The 18,583-nt window shown below is 42.5% G+C and overlaps 1 protein-coding gene across 2 annotated transcripts in view; it reads right to left on the bottom strand.

The window, feature by feature from the left end:
* ANKRD28 (ankyrin repeat domain 28) overlaps positions 1 to 18,583 on the bottom strand; it is a 549,582-nt gene that overhangs the window by 89,506 nt on the left and 441,493 nt on the right. For both annotated transcript variants that reach the window (XM_078664027.1, XM_078664028.1), the window contains exons 15-17: positions 14,326 to 14,437; positions 8,491 to 8,517; positions 6,762 to 6,836 (exon numbers count right to left, since the gene is read on the bottom strand). In XM_078664027.1, coding sequence (XP_078520153.1) covers positions 6,762 to 6,836; positions 8,491 to 8,517; positions 14,326 to 14,437 — 214 coding nt within the window. The remainder of the gene's footprint in view (positions 1 to 6,761; positions 6,837 to 8,490; positions 8,518 to 14,325; positions 14,438 to 18,583) is intronic.

Below are 18,583 nucleotides of genomic sequence, written 5' to 3'. Positions count from 1 at the left end.
TGCTTGGAGTCAAATTCACTTTATTTCAGGCACAAATGTGACCATAAAATCACACAAAAAAACACAATTCATCGCTTTTGGGAAATAGATCATATATATAAAAATATCTCATCTATATAAATGTGTTTAAATATATATAAATATATCTATTTATTTGAGTTAAAATGCAATTTAGGTAAAAATAGCAGCGAACAATACTCAGCAAATCTATGAATTGGTCCTGTAACAATACATTACACACTTATCTTTCATAACAGGCGGATATAAAGGTGCAGCGCATAGTGCCAAGATTACAAAATGAGTTCATTCAAGTGCACATAGCTTCCATCATTAAATAAGACTGTACAGTTAAACATTAGTGATTTGCTTCTACTGACTGCACATAAAAAAAAAGAACAAATGTTAACGCAGTTACATGGGGGATATAGTTGTTGCAGATACACAAGGGCTAATCCAGAGGTTCTAATCCCAAGCTTTCAGATAATTGGAACGTTTTTTTTTTTTTAAGGTTGATGAAAAGTATACAAAACAAAGTAAAATGCAAAAGGCTTTGTGGGGAGGATTCATCATATGGATAAAACAAGACGTTTGAGGGTTCAAATTGGCCAAGCGGAACACCATGGAGCCACCTAAAAAATCCCATTCTGAACGTAGTGAGCAGTAGCCTGTCCCAGGAGCCATCAATCCACTCTAGGTAAGGCTCCAGAGAGGGGGTATATCAGTTTTTGCATGGTGGAAGGGTTATTGACAGGGGATGGGCTACCCAGCTTCATTTGTCAAGTTTTGATACAATCAAACCAGGGGATTTTCATGCCCCTCTCACATGCAAGACACTAATTATTGATCTCTATTTAAAGAAACGTGAATTAGCCCAAATAGAACACCACAAAAACAAGGGCGTCACCTTCATGGCATCCTCTGCATACTCCATCCCAAGCGCCTGATGTGCAATAAAGTTAGAGCATGCAGGTGGGACACCAGGAGACGCCCAAGCACCTTATTTTGCTCCTTAAAGTGGTCGACCCAAGCTTCCGGACCGAAGGTGGTGACAACAGTAGGGCTTAGAACATACAGACCAAATCTTGATTGCATCCAGCCAGAAAGCCCTACATTCCCATATCAGTTTGCCCCAAGATTCATCTTAAGTTCCTTGTTCTGTAGTGCTGCCTTACACTCGGTTCTACATCTTTGTATTTTACACAGATCCCTGGGTAACTCCGTTAGGGACTCAGAGCGATATTGATGCCTTCCTACAGGGCTGATTAAACCATTTGGTTTCTAGTCACTAGGGTCTACTGGGCTTCAACAGCATTCTATTAACACCCAAATTCAGCTGGACAAATGTGTGCCCTCGCGCTGTAGGTGGCCGATGGAATAAGGCAGCTGGTCACCAGGGGCAAATGATTCAAACACAATTAGCCAAAAAGGTGTTCATATCAGCATTTCTCCATGCCAAACGCAGGTCCTGGGACTCAGTTAATGAGCAATGCCATGTTCTTGACTCCCACCATCCTCCTAGATAAGCACAGATCTAAACTTAACAGGATTATTGTCACTCTGTACTGGGAACAATTTATGCCCCTGCAACACTAGCCAATAATTCTCAAGTAACAAAAATGTAATTGATAACAAATGACTATTTGCCCCTCTCAAAGGTGGATTTGTGCAAGTAATTGGGGTTGCAGGCTTCATTCACATTAACCTGATCAAATACCTAAATCAGTTGGAGAGTGCTAGGCCTCTCCCGTTCTCTTTATAGGGAGTTGTGCCCTAGGCCAATGTTGGCACCCAAGTTGTGGTAGTCTTTCAGCAGTGTCCGCACCAATTTAGCATTACAATCCCCACCTAAAATAATGGTGTACCCTTTTTGCAAATAAGCAAGTTTAACTTCCAAGTCCATAAAAAAAAAAACATTTACCTTGTCGAACCCAGGAACCCATTATAAAATTTAGAAAAACAATATTTATGTCATTATGCCACATAAAAAGGAGTGTGCCTCAACAAATTGCTTGTTGAAGTACCACAGTTACCACTTTAGACTTCAACTCCATAGTGGGTAGCTGCAGGTCTAGGACATATGCTGCCCTTCTCATAACTGCGAAGGAGGTGCTTTCCTCCGTGGCAGGACGAGAAGGAGATCCAAGTCTAGTGTCTAGAGAAGTATCCAGACCAATGGCAACCTGAAATTCTTCATACCAGTTTTCCTCATACTGGGGAACACAGTCTCCCACTTCATTTCAATAGCCATTGTCTAAGTCAGGGCCAGTGTAAAATGTGGGCACTACCACTCGGGAAGGGTAAAGTATTGGACTCTGAAAGATGATCTGGTGGCAGCATGCCAGTGGGAGCCGGACTCCAACTCAGTGGCGGTGGATTCTGCTTGGAGTCAGTTAGCACTATGGGCTGAACATCCCACTCCAGCATCAAGATCTGCGTCTCTACATAGGGAATCTGTGCAGTGTCTGTTCTGAACCAGATATGAGCTCAAGGAGCACGGAAGGTGCAGAGAACGGAAGTGCCAGCAGAAGTCTGACTGAAGGAGTTGTGGATCCCTGGGGCCCTTAGGCACACAAGAGGGAGCCAGAAAACTGCTGAAAATGGACAGCATGGCTGCTCAGAAGGCTTCTATTTGCTGCAATGTCACAGATGGACCTGGCAACACAGAGTCCAGGACAAGACTTGGACGGAGCTCTGAAGTGAGACAGGGAGGCACACTGATGCCTTCTTTAGAGCCGAAAGTGATTGGAAGTAGAAAATTCCTGCTTCCACTTATGTTTTCTTTTTGAGACTTACCCAAAGACTTCGACCAAGACTATGATCTGCCGCGGGAGAGGCACCGTTATTTTGACTACGACCAGTTGCATTGTGTAGTGTTCTAGTGTTTGGTGATGTAAAGTTTGTCCTCATGGTCCCGTATGGCCTTCGGGTTTATTTGGGAACAGCTGTCTCAGGCCATGGAGTCATGCTCCGACCACAGACACCATAAGCATACTTTGTAAAGCCATAAGCATACTTTGTGAGAGTGTTAGACATCTGTTTGCAACAGTGCCCTGCACAGTTTGAACCCTTTTCCCTTAGGGTGGTGAACGTTTCCCTTGCACAGTGGCATATCTTGGTAAAGTCAGTGGGCTGAAAGACCAAGGAAAAAATCTGGATCGGTGTCTGAAGGTGTGGAAACAAAGGAACGGTCATCAATGCGAATGGGTGGTGGTTAGATGTGGCTCAGCTAATCACTTCCACAGCGGAATGATACCCGCGCACAGACACAGGAGACCACCTATCAGCGCGCAGGAGAACAGCTTTATCCATCTTAATGGAAGAACTTTGTAGTATGAGTGATTGCTGCCAACCACTAATCTCGGGAACTTGCAGTATTTCTTGGTTTTTGGAAGTATGAACATTGAAGATCTATGGAGCATAGCCCATCCCCTCGATGGATGTACAGGTAGACTTGATGAAATACTAGCATCCTGAATGTTTCCTTCATATCCATTTGTTTGCCAGTTTTAGATCCAGAATTGGTCTGAATTAGTTCAACAGGCCTTTCTTTTTTACCAACACAATAAATAAATTCCCATTCCTTTCTGAGAAAGGAGGTACAACCTCCTATTTTACAGGAGCAAATCCACCTTTTATTGATGCCTCTCCAGATGTGTGGAAACTTCTTTGATGGTATAGCTGACGGAGGATTGGTGAAGCGGAGACAGTAGCCTTTCTGAACAATATTCAGAATCCATGTGTCTTTTGTGATGGAACTCCCCCCTCCTACCCAGAGTGCATACCGGAAGAGGGTTAAGTAGAGAATCATTGCTTTGTCCTTGCAGGAAGTGTACCTGCTGTAGCAGACTGGTGACCACCTCTACCTTTTGGTTGGAGCCTTTTGTTAGTGGAAAAGGCCTATGATGCTGCGGTTGGTGACTGTGAGAACACCAGGGTCTGAACCCACTGTGGGTAGCATCGCCTTTCATAAGGTCTGTAAGGTTGTTTCTTATGCTCCTTCTTTACTCCTGACCAACAGCTTTTAAGGTCTGAATGTTGGCTTTCATACAGGCCATTTCATCATCAGCATGACTTCCAAATAAAGTTATGCCAGAGAAAAGCAAATTTCGGATCCGTTGTTGAGATTCTAGGTTGAGGGCCATTGGTCAAGAATATCTTCTTAAAGTCAAAAAATGACAGGCAACAGAGACGAGTCTGCAGCCACACTGATAGCTTGACTGAACAGCATCATGATATCATTCAACATTTCAACAAAGTCTTCTCTGTGATCTTCTGAAAGCTTAAGAAATTCCTGAAAGGAGTCCGATAGGATCTGTCATCTCTGCTCAGAAGAGCAGTAGCACTTGCCGGCTTTATGATGGTAGCCACTGTAGCTCGCATTTTCCATTCTGCAGAATCCAGTTTTCTGCTTTCCTCGTCTGGTGGAAAGTAGATCAGGGAGTTGTGGCATGAATCCCTGTAATGTTAGAAGTCCTTCTAAAGCAGACATACACCAACCGGTTTCTTGGCGCTTGTGCTTTTGCTGTCAAGACCACTACAGAGTCAGGAAGAAGATCCGAACGAAGAAAAAGATGATCTGGATTAGGAGGCCTGTACTCGTTTTTGTAGCCTGGATGACGCAGCCTTAGCTGCAATAGTCGTGTGGAAGAATTCTATTGCCGCCTCCAACAGGCCTGGAAATAAATGGAAGTAGTGCCTTGAGGATGAATGATGGTGTCTCTCAAAATCACAAATGTGGTGGCCTGTAAGTGCTGGCAGAGGGATATTAAGTTTGTTAGCTCCCGGATGAGCACCTGGTTTGCTAACGTAAACTGGGGAGATTCTTGCTGGAGGGGAGTTAGTCAAGGGGGGCGAAAACCTTTTTGGGTCAGTGAATGTTGATAAATGTAGATGAGTAGGAGCATGTTCTAAACCAATGTCTATGCCTAGAGGAATATCTGGAAAATACGTTTATCTTGAGCAACAAGAGTGATGTCTTGATCTCGCTCTTCATCTTTGAGGATATAAGGGTCTAGGCAAAGATTTATATCTCCCTGGTGCCATAGGTGATGATGGAGGGTTCGACCAACGCTCTACCAGAGGAGGAGGAGAAGTAGCAGAAGGAAGAGGTGGATAAGTCGATAGAGAAACTTGGGGTTGTGGAGGTGAAGGCTGCAAAGCAGGAGCTGGAGAATCTGGTGTGACCACCCAGAATGATGGCATAACTAGTGAATATGCTCTGGAGTATTTGAGTTCCATGCTGCAGGCAACCTTCTCACCCTCATCTTTCTTACCTAATTGGCAGATTCGCATATTGAAAAAGAAGAACCAGTGTCTCTCAACGTCTATGTGTGTCTCAGCGTTGATGGGTGCTATGACGTCATGGTGCGTCTAAAACGTTGACCAGTGTTTCTCAGCGTCGATGGGTGCTTCGACATCATGGTCTAAGTCACACCGTCGAGTGTCTTTTGGCCCAGCCCTCATTGGCAAATATGTTGACACAACCTTGACTCAACAATGAAGCCCTTGTTGCGGAATGGGAGAATTACTGTTTTTCAGGTTGATGTCTCTTTTTGGATCTCCCTTTCGTGGAGTCCTTAGAGAAGGGGTAAAACACTCGTAGTGAGCTGGCCGTTTTCTCACTGTGCAATTATCCTGCTTCTTCAGATAGCGCCCTCATGCTGTTTGTGCAGCTGAATCTTCTCCCAGTCACCAGAGCCAGAAAAATAGAACGGAGGTAACTGCTACTGGATAAGCATGATGGGATAATGGATGGCTGTGGGCCCTTATAGATGCAGTGTCAGTTTTCACATTAAAAAAACTGTAGCCTGTATGGCCACATTGTCCTAATTCCGTTAACTTCATTTTCTTTATAAAAGGTTTGCAAATAAGTTTCTTTTTCAGAAAACATTACTCATTTTCTAGTAACTTTTCTATATATAGCCAATTTTATAGGCTGCAAAAATATTACCAGATTTGGCCTTCCGGAAGAAAGGTGAAAATGGACCACGAAAGAAGATATATTTTAAAGAAATGCTCAGTGATCCGCATGTGGGCGGCACTATTGAGTGCATATCATCACCGGAGATCCCCTGAAGAGAATGGTCATTTCCTTGGTCCATGGTAAGCTTTGCCTCCCCTCAATTTTGAACAGATTTTTGTTGGTCGTCCCACATGATGTGACTGCATTATGTGCTATTCACAGTTCTTTTCTAAAACACAGTTGTTTGAAAGGATAGTGCAATGCTACATGTTTCCTTATAGTACTTCTTTTTCAAATGTAACATTGTCAATGTACACACTGTTTATAAAGGCATGGCTTCTTTCCAAAATATTTGTCCCTAACGGACTGTCCATCTTTTTGCAAACAACTCATCTAGATTAAAGTCCTTAAAATAGCACATCACCAGGACAAGGTTCACATCTTTCATAAGCTTTATGGGTTGGTCCTAGGATCACTATCCTGAAGTTTAATTTTGTTTTGAGTCTTTCTATAGGATTAGGAGCCGAATGATTTTGTTAATCCTTTACACGTACAGGTGTCACAAAGCAGAATCAAGAGCCTTTGCTGTTATGGAACATCGAAACAGTAGCAGTTTCACAACTAGATCATGGTAAGCACATTACGGGTTACCACAGGCGCATATCAGGGAAGCCAAAATAATGCAACAGTACAGCCAAACACAACCAACAAATGCAGCCACAAGCTTCCAGCATCACAGCCAGAAGCACACAGTGGTTCAACCAAGCAAACTGCATTACAAGAATATACCACTACTTACAGCTAAGTGCAATGGGCTGAGGGGCGTTCTGGTGTCCGCTTCATTCAGCATGTCTGTCCCGGATGTCTCCATGAGCTGACAAACGCAGTCAAAACACAAAAAAGGTAATTGTTCCTTTCAAGTTCAATTAACCGATTTGTAACAGGGATGGTCTGCATTAGAAGGATGCACTGATTTCTTTGAAACATGAGGGTCTATTCCCAAAGTATAGTTTTTCAGAACACTTATACCAATACTGAATACATTTACAACAGGAATTATTCCACATGTTTCGGTCTGATATTTATAACTAACCGGCTATCCTGGAGCAGTGTAATCTAAGTTGACTGTTGATTAGGTCATGCAGTACCATGAGGTGTTCCCTATCTATTTTATTCAAAGTCTCAAAAGACTATTATTTCTGAGAAAAACAATTTTGAATAATATTATTAGCACACACCAAATCACTTAGAATAGAGGGTCATCACATTGATATGAAATCATCTTTGCTCAAACCTTGGACATCTGGTTCACTACCAAGCTTCACATGTTTTTGAAGTAAAACCTATTAATTAGACTTATTTGCAAACTAGTGGCAAGCTTTGCCATTTGACCAAGGGCCACCGTTTAAAAAACATAACTTTGAGACAGTAAATAAACTCACAACAGTGGCCCTAAACTGGCCACTGTTGAGTCTCTAAGAGGATGCTAAGTGGGCATAGTTGAAAAGTCTCGGAAGACAGCAGTCCTTGATATTCCTAACTCCCTGATCAGTTATTAAACCAACACTAATTTTCAACTATTTAGATTCACAGATTGGAACGTCACAGCACCATCAGTGGACTCTGAGCCTGCCAAGAGTGCAATGCACAGTCCTTGGTCTATGCAATGGGATCAGCAGCCCTGCTAAGAACAATCCTAGGAGCACTATAATTGGGCATATTAGTAAACCTACTGTGAGGGGCAACAGAGTGAACACTAGCCGCACCACTCTCTGGAGCCATCTTGTCTCCCTAGGACATCCCCGAGACAAAGATGGATGTGCACCAGTCTAGGTTTCTGGTTTGAGAAGTACAACACCTGCACAGAGTTGCCAATGCCTATGTTACAGTTCCCAATCCACACAGGGCTCAGGTGGATTTCAAGAGTGGCAGAAGGAGAAAGGTAGCACCCAGGACTCTGTGAGCTGGAAACTAAGCATGGCTGCAGACATGCTTGCCTCATCAAGAACCCAGCAAATGAAAACAAAGTGAATGGGCCAACAGCTGGCTAACTCGAGCACAATGTGAATGGCAGATCAACATGGGTTAAAGAGATGTTAAATAAGGTGCTAAATGAAGATCTGTGCAAGGCTAAAACCGCTGGGTTTCGGCTGAACACGCCAAGGTGATGGAAATGCAAGCTGCGATCAGCCTGTGCACTGATTTTTCTGAAGGATAAAAGCATTGCAACATGGAAGGTAAAATCACAACACTATCGGTGCTTATATAGTGATCACAGTGTAGGGTGAAAGACTGTCACAGAAAGCATTTTGATGTTTGTGTCCATGTAATGACATGGATAGTAAGTGATTAGAAATGCCACTGACAAAAGGAGCAGCGCAAAGATAAAACCTTCTGCTCATGTGTGGACATTGATAAGGCAAATTCAAATATTTCCGAGCCCAAAACTAACTATCTAAACTAATTAAACATTAGCTGTATACAAGTAGACAGTTTTAACAAGCAAAAGTAAATGCACACACACTTACAACGTCCAGAGGAGTTTCCCTTGAAATCTGAAAGGCAAAACCAAAGGATGAATGAACAAATAAATGTACTTCCACTTACAAAGTCCTATATTATACTTTTGCAGACACACATGGAGAATAAAGTCGAGGGAACTAGAAGCTCCGGCTGCTGCCCTAGTTCTCTTTAACCCCCTCCACGCTGATGACGAGCTGGGCTCGTCATGAGGTAGCCTCCTGGTACGCTGATGACGAGCCCAGCTCGTCACGTAACATGCGCTTTTAAAAATCTCCGCGTACGAGCGGAATTCCGCCCGCACGCATGCGGTTAACGTCAGGGGGCTGGCTTTAGCTGGTCATTCAATGTGTTAAATTAATAGGACTTCCAAACACTTACCACAGTCAGCAAGCAGACCACGCAGGTATACAAGTAGAGACTTGGCTATGCCTCAGCATTCTATTTCCTTTTTAAATGCTTTTGGGAACTACTGGATGATAACTCAGTCAAAGCAATAGCTCAACAATCCCCTGCGCTTTTATTTGAAGCCCGAGGACTAGCAACAAACCAGGTGCTAGTAACCATAAATTAAGGAGCGGTCTGAGATTTGTGTGTGCACTTTCATTCCAAAACAATTGAGTTTGCCCATTTCTTTTGGTATTTAGGTATTTAACTTTACATGCGACATGACCAGGGGACACACTTTATGGGAGATGACGCGGGTGCTGCGGTGGCTAACCTTGGCATCATGAGGGAGTGTGATGTCAAGATGAGCAAAAACCTCAGCTTAAATCTTTAACCACCACCTTCTAGACATCCACTTAAGAAAGATGTAGCTATTATAATCCAGGCCTCTTTCTTCAGCTGCGATTGTGCTATATGATTGAAGCCGCATCAGGAGCACATCCTGATCTTTGAATGAATGGAAGATGAGGTTTGTGAAAGGTAGCAGCACACCGCTTTGAATGGGCTACACAACAAATATACTACATAGGTGTTTACTTTTGACTGTCTCCTACAATCATTGGTTGTGGAAGAGAGGAGTTAATATTCTAAACTTGGCTGCTGCAGTATTTGTAATGGGTCAAAATACTGCAACATCTCTGCGCTTCAATAACATTGTTCTTTCTACTTGTTCAAACCACCAAAGCGCCTGCAGAAATCTTCCGAGTTGTCCAATCACAAAGGGCCAACTAGTGGCGGATGCACGAAAAGGGACATACCAATACAATCTACTCTCAAAAAGCAAGGTATCAAGGGTTTCAAAGGTATGATCAAAGCAGCTTCACAGTGGACACAGATATTGTAAACGCTGTAGAAAGAGAAAAATTGCTTCGCTGTCACGTTCGACTCGCAATTTGTGGGTGATTATACAATCATATGCTTTGCATTTTCCAGTTATGTAAAACTGACAAGAGTAGTTTACAATATTTGAAAATCATTCTTCTAGGCACAGAGATCAAACGCATGTTTTTCTCAATGTACCAAAAAATTGCCTTTCAGAAATATTCTATAACCTGCCAACAGTCAGGGGTAATCAAAGTCTTGTAACTAACGAGATCAGAAGCTTTTGTGCTAAGCCGATCATCCAGCAGGCCTCTACATGCAATCTTGTACGCGTCACAGCCTCAGTGCGGATCACTGTGCTAGGCCCAACTAGAACAAAAGGAAGATGCAGTTATTCCCCAGCAAGATGGCTTAGTAAGGTAAATGCTTGCTGATGAATCCCAGCAATATCAACTTCGCCTTCTATCCTGCTGTGGTCAGTCTGCACCATGTTTTAATCCATTACAACAGAACACCCAAAGGCTTGAAGCCTAAAAGGCCCATCAAACGATGCACGTTTCCTCGTGGATGCAGCTCAAACTGTTATGGTTTCATTCTATTGCTCAGCCTTTTCCTGTCAGTGGAAACCCTTCGTGCACTGTACCAAGAGGTTGTGCCTCTTCCAATCCAGTTCATGCAGCACTTCTGTGACCGGAATCCTGGTCCATCTATCACCATTCCTTACTCTATCTTTATGTGCCTGTATGTCTGGAACCTGTTCCCATCGGAGGTCCGGTTTTAAATGTTTGGACAATGAATCCAGAAGTTTGAAGGAGCTGCTTACGTTTTTTCTACTATAATATTCAGAGGATATTCTTCTGCACCTTGTGCGCGCACTGGACACACTGTGAATCTGAAAAGTCACCCCTCAACCTACGAACCTCCAAGAAAGGAGGGCAGATTTCTGCATCCACACCGTAACATAATATCAGGCAATTTACTCGTTACAAGCTACACATTCTCTTGAACAGCAGATGCCCCCACACCTAATCACAGAGGTGCTTACAAGATCTTGTAAAAGGAGCTCTGTTAATATGTTACCATCATCGATTATCTGGTTCTGTTGAATCTTGGGATTTAGATGGGTCCCAATAGCTTACCACCAATTTACCGCAATCGAATGTGTTTGGCCTGCATAGCCTGACTAAGCTTGGTAATGTGGAGGATGATCCACAATCCTTGCCAGCACAGACCACCAGTTTACCACGCCTCCATCAGCACCTGCTGCTGGACGGAGTGACTTTTTCCCATACTTATTTTTATGATATCCTGAAATGTAGCAAGCTTTACTACTAAAATTGCCTTTTTGGACTGCCAAATGCTTAATTACCAGACTATTTGTTTACAAGAAACATGCACAACTACTACTACTATGCATTTTGATGGATTTGAATGCTTTTTAACTTTTACTCTAGGCTCTGAAGGACCGCCCTTTAAAGGGCCTTCCAACGTGGGTGTCTATGGTCCGCGTGGTGACCTCGAATGAGAAAGAATCTAGTAATCTCAGTCCCTTAGAAAGCTGGGTCTTTATGTGTTATATCAAAAATCTAATTTACTGTGTGAGGAATCCAGTGGTTCTCTTATGAGTGGACAGGGGCTTGCTATGCAATTCCAAAGAGTGCTATTTGGGGGTAGTGTGGTCGAGCAGCCTTAGGCGTAACACATTAGAGTGCAAATACACACAATGATTAATACAGGACGCACAACTCAAAGAGAGAACCCACACCAAATTATAAAAATAGCAAGTATCTTTATATATGTTTAGACATCAGAGAAAAATCGTACTTTTTTAAATATAAATTATTTTCACTGTAAAAAAGTGGACAGTGCAATTTGTGAATTCTGTAATGTTATTCTATGGAAGGATAAACACATTCTTCAAACCGGTATAGTACAGCAACTCACAAGACCAATCTCCAGGAGTTAAGAGTGGTGGGCAAGGTCCAAGACAGCACCAGCAGTACATCACCAGCAGCACAAGGGCGATCAGGTGCAGGGCGCAAAACAGCATCGGGAGCCCGATAGGTTTCTATGGAGATCAGTCACAGCGAAAAGAGGCTGCAGGCTCTGGCTGGAAGGCGAGTCGGCTTGAATCAAGTCCTGCGATGCTCAGGGACATAGGGACACCTGGGGTTCTCTTCTCCATGGTCCGGGAGCGACTGATGCAGAGGAGACTTTAGGAGTTGGGTTTTGTTACTGAGAGCAGTTGTGGTCGATGGGGCCTGCGTACAGAGGCTGCAGGTGACGTCTAGTAGCCCACGAGGGGTGAAAACTCAATGGACTCGAGCTCTGATGGGCTGGGGACCTTGTCGACACTGATGGCCCACTTCAACTCTGGGGTTCCAGAGACCTCAGTCTTATTTTGGAGTTTCTGCAGGATGCACAGAACAGTCCCACTGTTCTTCTGGAGGGCTTGGTCTTTACTGAAGGCAGGCAGTCCCCCCAAGTTTTAGAGGCACATAGCTGCAGGAAGAGTCACCTTTGGCAAAGGTCCGACATAGGGCGGCAGACAGGACAGCAGGGCTGGGGCCAAGTCAGGTACGCTCTTCAGTCTTCTGCTTTTGAGGCTCTTCGTGTCCTTCCTTTGTAGGTCATCAGGATCTCCTCTGGTGCCGAGGGCTCCCCTAAATACTCAATTTAAGGGTGTTTTGGGTGAGCAAAGCTCTCAGCGGCTGGATACCCTTGTGGGAGATTAGCCGCACTTTATAAATCCGGTTTGATTGACCCATCTTGCTATTAGTCTATTCCCCGGCTTGATTTATCTGCCAAGTTACTGCGCAGAATTGTAATAGGAAAATGATGCTTAGGACTGCAGAAAATCATAATATAAGACATTCAAGCTTAGTTTTCATGAGGGTCATTATACCCAACAACAGTGGAGTAATTTCTATTTCTTTTGTGCACGGAAGGTCTCCGTCCACCAGCACATTCTTCACCTCTAGACTATCGTAGGTCCCAGACTGTTTTTGAAAACACTGCAATAGCTCGCCTGCAGTGGTAGCTGTAGCTGGCTCCTCCTTTGCATGGTTTGCTGTGCAGATGTGATGTCAATGGAACCATGCAGTAACACCCCGGTGCCCTGACGTCAGTTCCTTATACTTTTCACTCCAAGCACTTAGAGGTAGAGACAAGGGACAGAATCGGCTTGAACATGAATATGCAGTCATCTGATCTAAATTGTAAGCTCATTCATTTTCGGTGACTATCTTTCAGAACTGGGAGGTTGGCGAGATTGTTGAGCAATCTGAAGGTTCATTATCCACCAGAAAGATTACCAAAGCTAAATACCTTTCTTCCGATGGATCCTTCTACCTGCAGATTTCCCATCTCTTGAATACCTACTACAGCAGTACTCCCTCCAAGGTTGTGGGTCCCAAAGAGGCAGAGATGTTTTAAGGCATGGGCCCCTGATAGAGTTAGCTCTGTTCTGCAGAGTCTTGCCCTGATAACCTTGAATAACTCTTCAGCAGATTGTTTTTTATGCCTTTTTCCTTTAATTTATTTTTAATGTGGGTAACGTGGGAGTCTATTAGACATTTTGCAGACTAATGTGTTTATGTTTCAAGCAACATACCTAAAAAAGCGTTTTAGATACAAACAGGATCGCATATATGAGAAATGGGAGGGTATTAGAGATTATTTGCAGTAATATTGGTGAGCTGCTGCTGTGTTACAATTTTGAACACATCTCTATCCATAAATATAGATATAAACACATTAAGAATTTGGACCAGTGTGCCTGTGCATGTGGATCAAAAGTTCTAAGCTGCTCTGAACAGGGCCCCCAAAATATGTTTGGCCTAAATATCCCAACATCCTTAAGATGTCCCTGCAAAGAGGTCAAACCAGGAATAAGGGAAATGGCCTTCCCATCTCACATCTCAATCCAAGCAATAATGCTTCACAAATGTGTAAAGGGAAATCCGTGTCATTCTGAAACACATCTCTCCTATGGACACTACCCTGGTCAAGGGAGAGGTCTTCTCTCTTGTGGAGTAAGCCTAGGTTCCTCCTGGTGGTTCCTTTTTAACAAGGGCAAAACCAATCTAAGTGTAGATGACAATCCATTGTGACGGAGTCCTTTTCTGGACTTCATGCTGTCTGCATATCCAAGAAAGAGCCGATCATCCGATCTGAATTCCTTCATCGGATCGATGTAGAAGCAGACTGCCGTAAAAAGGTGTGGCAGAAGGAAAACTGTGGGAAGTGTAAGTCACTGGCCCATATGCAATGGGGTAAACCCCTTGGACAGGATACCCGCTTTAGTTCTCATACAGTGTGTGTGGGTAGAAACAGGTTAAGGATGGAAGACAGTGCTTGCAACTTACTGCCACATCACGTTGACGTTGAAGTGATGGCCATCAAAAAAACAGTCTAAGCGAATTGGTCACAACCAGAACTGTCTAAGGGGTCAAACGGACTTCTCAGTAGCGTCAGAACAAAAATGAGATTCCGTTGGGGCATGTGAAAAGTACAGTGGGAACATATAGGCTAGCTAACAGCACAAGTCTACGTCGTAAAGTTCTTCTCCTTACCAGTTCAAGACACAGGCGGTGTCCATAGGCAGCAGAATAATGAACAGCGTTGTAACCTTGCTTGTCCCGGATCCCTGGGTTGGCATCATTTCGTAGCAAATATTCCAGGCACCTAGAACAGGCAACAAGGAATATACTTTGAAACAAAATATTATTATCTAACATTAAATGACTGAGATTATGATTTATATATAAACAAAAGTTACAGAGGTGTTAAAGTTAGGTTCAGATTTTACACACATAAAACCATAGAAATTCTGCAGTTATCACAAGTAACTATGATCCATGTTATAAGGTAACTAATTTACGCCCCCACCATGCACAGTTTTCTCAATTGTTTAACTGCAAATGTTGAATGATATTATCAATTATGTCATAGATGTCATAAGTGATGTAATATGTGATGTAATATGTGGGGTAATAAGCAGTGCATGGAGAGGGCATGAGTTATAGTTACCTCAGGGCATGCGTTATAGTTACTGGAGATAACTAACTAGAAATGCTGAATTTCTAAAGGTTGTGTGTTGATGTCAAATATGAATCTAAATTATAAAGTCCCTGTAGCCTTTTTCTTTCAGTGAATTTCTAAAGTTTTTTAAATTCTATTTCCCAACTATAACGCCCCGTAACCTTTGGTTTTTTAGTGAATTTTACAGTTTAAAAAAAATATAAATTGTACTACAATTTTACCCACAAGTTCAATTTACAAATATAAATTTTCACAAGGTTATAAATACATTTTATTCACTTCATGCTTATTTATTTTAAAACTAAAAATGTGTAAAAATGAAGGCAGGTGAGGGGAGGGGGGATGTGGTGAGGGGGCGAGAGGGTGTGGGAGTGTGAGCATGGGTGTGTGGGAGTGTAAGTATGGGTGTGTGGGAGTGTGAGTATGGGTGTGTGTGAGTATGGGTGTGTGTGTGTGTGTGTGTGTGTGGGGGGGTATGGGTGTGTGTGAGTATGGGTGTGTGTGTGTGTGTGTGAGTGTGTGTGTGTGTGTGTGTGTGAGTATGGGTGTGTATGTGTGTGTGTGTGTGTGTGTGTGTGTGTGTGGGTATGGGTGTGTGTGGGTATGGGTGTGTGTGAGTATGGGTGTGTGTGTGTGTGTGTGTGTGAGTGTGTGTGTGTGTGAGTGTGTGTGTGTGTGTGTGAGTATGGGTGTGTGGGTGTATAACTGGGTGTATAAGTGAGTGGGTGTGTGAGTGGGTTTGTAAATGGGTGGGTTAGTGTGTGAGTAGGTGTGTGTATATGGGTGTGTGGGAAAGTGTATAAGTGTGTGTGGATCTGTGAGTGGGTGTATGTGTTTTTTATTGGGGGCTGGATCCGCAAATCCACCTAAATCTGTGAGGATCCTCGCACTCTAAAAAAACGTTTTTGGACAATTTCTTGCCCAGGAGTGGTCCCTTACAGACCCCTCAATCAGTCCCATGGGGTCAGAGTTCCTCTACCACACCGGAGCCCAATAGATTTCAATTGATGCAATGACCACACACCAATTAATTGGTGAATTCCAGAAGAAAAAAGACATGTGACAGTTATTTCTCTACTCATTATCGCCTGCGTGGGTAATCCATGAATTTGTTCAATTACATATTATCCATCATATTGGGAATCACAATAACCTAAGCAACGATAAAAATAAAAATAAAAATTTGGGGGGATTCCAAAACACACATCACAAAATGACAGTGAACATTCGTATGAATAGTGGACGAATAATCATTACATACATTTTCTTTAGGAAGTCATTAATTAGTTTGTATTATTATAGATGAGAAACTGCTTCCAATGTAGTGTACTAAAATATCTGATTGGCACTATTCATCCGAATGTTAGCTGTTCGTGCGATATCAATCAAATGCTTCTTTTCTGGAATTCACCAATTAATTGGCGTGTGGTCATTGCATGAATTAAAATCCTTTGGGCTCAAGTTATTTATTAACAAGATTACAAAGCATTCATCGTGGGAATTGTATTTTAGGTGTCAATTGTGTATTATATCCCGAACTACATCTCCTAAAATGCAGCATCAGGAGCATCAGTGGGAGAGTATATTTAGTGATGGAAAACAAACTTATATGCTGTGAAAAAGACTGAAAGGTTGAAACTAGCTGGCGTCATATTTTCACCTAACACAAATAAATAATTGTCTTTGAGACAGAGTGCAGCATACTTCTGGTTTTAATCTACATCAGAGGGTGTTGGTCACCTCAACGCCAGCACCGACGAGTGAGCCTGCCAGAGCAGTGTTTGACCAGTATTGATTACACTTGGCAGCACCCAGGGCATCGGATTGCAATCTACCTCTTACCAAGGCTTGACTGCCTTAATGCCAGAATTAGAGGATGCTGTTGTAGCGGGAGTCTCCCCTGGTAAGAGTGCTGCGTACCATTGTTTAGTTGAAACATGTATGGGGCTCCACCGTGGTCACATTTATATTTAACCGCCTTTGGACGCCTTCATTACAAAAAAGTGCTTACATGTCAGAGTCCTATGTGCTGTATTTTGCAACCTGGTTTGGCTACATAAGGGGGGAACTGATTTGACTCATTGTGACAGTGATTTAAGAGCAATAATGGATCAAAAGCTGCAAAGCATTTAAGAGAGGCTGCAGCTATGTTTTTTAAGACAACACAATCAAAGTGGCACTGTAAGGGATAATACTGACAGGAACATTACGCCTAAAGATTTGAAACAATTGTTCAAATACAACTTGGGGACCATCTACACAGCAGTTTGAAGGTCACAACAAGATTAATCTTAAGATAGCCCTATGAGGACAGTTATTAAAGACATCTGTATGAGGACTGAAACCAGGAAGCCTCTAGAAATGTACAGAGGGTTAAAAGCTGAAGCAGAGCTGTTCATCTGCTATGAAGCAGGGCCGGATCGGTGGACTGAAATGAAAGGAGTTTGAAGAAAGAGCAAAATCAACCCTCTGAGTGAATGTGTGGGCCAGAGGTGCAGATGGTTTCTAGTCATGGCCACAGTTTACTCAATAGCTCTCTCCAAGAAGAGCTAGCCTGAAAGGGTGGTACAGAGAGGAGAGCAAAAGAAGTTGAGCTGAAGTTTTGCACAGGGAGGCAATCTCGACTCCGAAGACCAGATAAAAATGCATTTGCGGGTGCCATTAGTTCTGGATCCTTCCAATCATCAGGAGTCAGATGGTGCAATCGGTATTTCTCTCCATGAATGAGCTGCGAAGGGAATTAAAAGCCAACTCAATGCCTTACTATTTCCTTCCTAATTTAGCACCTCACATACTGACCGAGGGTAACGAAAGAAGTTACAGGAAGAAGAGCAAATAAATAAGTGTGAAAGGTGGGAGAGCAAAGGAAAAATGCTGGCACATATTGTGCCTTCAAGGATCAGCTCAAAATATATGATCTTTCAGAAAGGCTGTTTCATATCTGAGGAGAAACAAGAGAATTCTGATTTTCAGGTATTCTTCTTCTTAGCATTCAAGATTTCCAAGGTAAAATCTTTGGCTTCAAAATATGAACTCCAGGGATCGGACTCAAGAAAACGAGAAAAGATCTGAAACTTGCGAGTGAGAGATTTGAAACAAGTGATCGATTGTTTCCTGGACACTGGATCAGTAATTTGGATTTTTTTGAAGGTGAAGAAAAGCACAGGGGAAATTCACTATGTTTGGGTCCCTTCCAGTTTTCTGATAAACTGAGACAGCTGATCTCATTTTTCTTTTTCTTTTTTTTTTTTTTAAATCGGCTAGATAGGATTTGACTGGCTACTGAAGAAGCAATGTGGAGTTGTCTGCAGACTGACGGATAAAGTTGCTGCAAGCCTCCAAGTGATCAATGTGCATGTTGAACAAAGATGGGGCACCTTTGTGGACACTAGTCTGTTTTTTCTTGTGATATTTTACCTGTCATTTCACAATAGTTTAGTAAAGAACACAAACCATATAAAATAAAGAATTACAATTCCATTCTATTGTAACTACTCTTAACAAGGACTAATGATTTCTTTTAACTTCATTCAACTTGAAAAGCCAACCGTTAGAAAATATTTTAATTTAGCCTTCAGTGAAGATTGTGTCTAGTTTTAGTGCTATGAATGTAGTTATTTTTAGTTTGAATTGTCAATATCTATGAAAAGTTAACTTGATTTAAAAAAGTGATAAAGTATACAGCATGTAATATTACATTCCTTCTCACATTTGAATGATATTGCTACCCAGCATAATTTCCACTGAAAGTTATCACCATTTAACATAGGGTGGATAGTTCCAACTTCT

This window comes from Lissotriton helveticus, chromosome 10 (assembly GCF_964261635.1).
Source record: "Lissotriton helveticus chromosome 10, aLisHel1.1, whole genome shotgun sequence".
Lineage (NCBI taxonomy): Eukaryota > Metazoa > Chordata > Amphibia > Caudata > Salamandridae > Lissotriton > Lissotriton helveticus.
The sequence above is the reverse complement of the archived record's forward strand: the minus strand, read 5'-3'. Positions and strand labels throughout refer to the sequence as shown.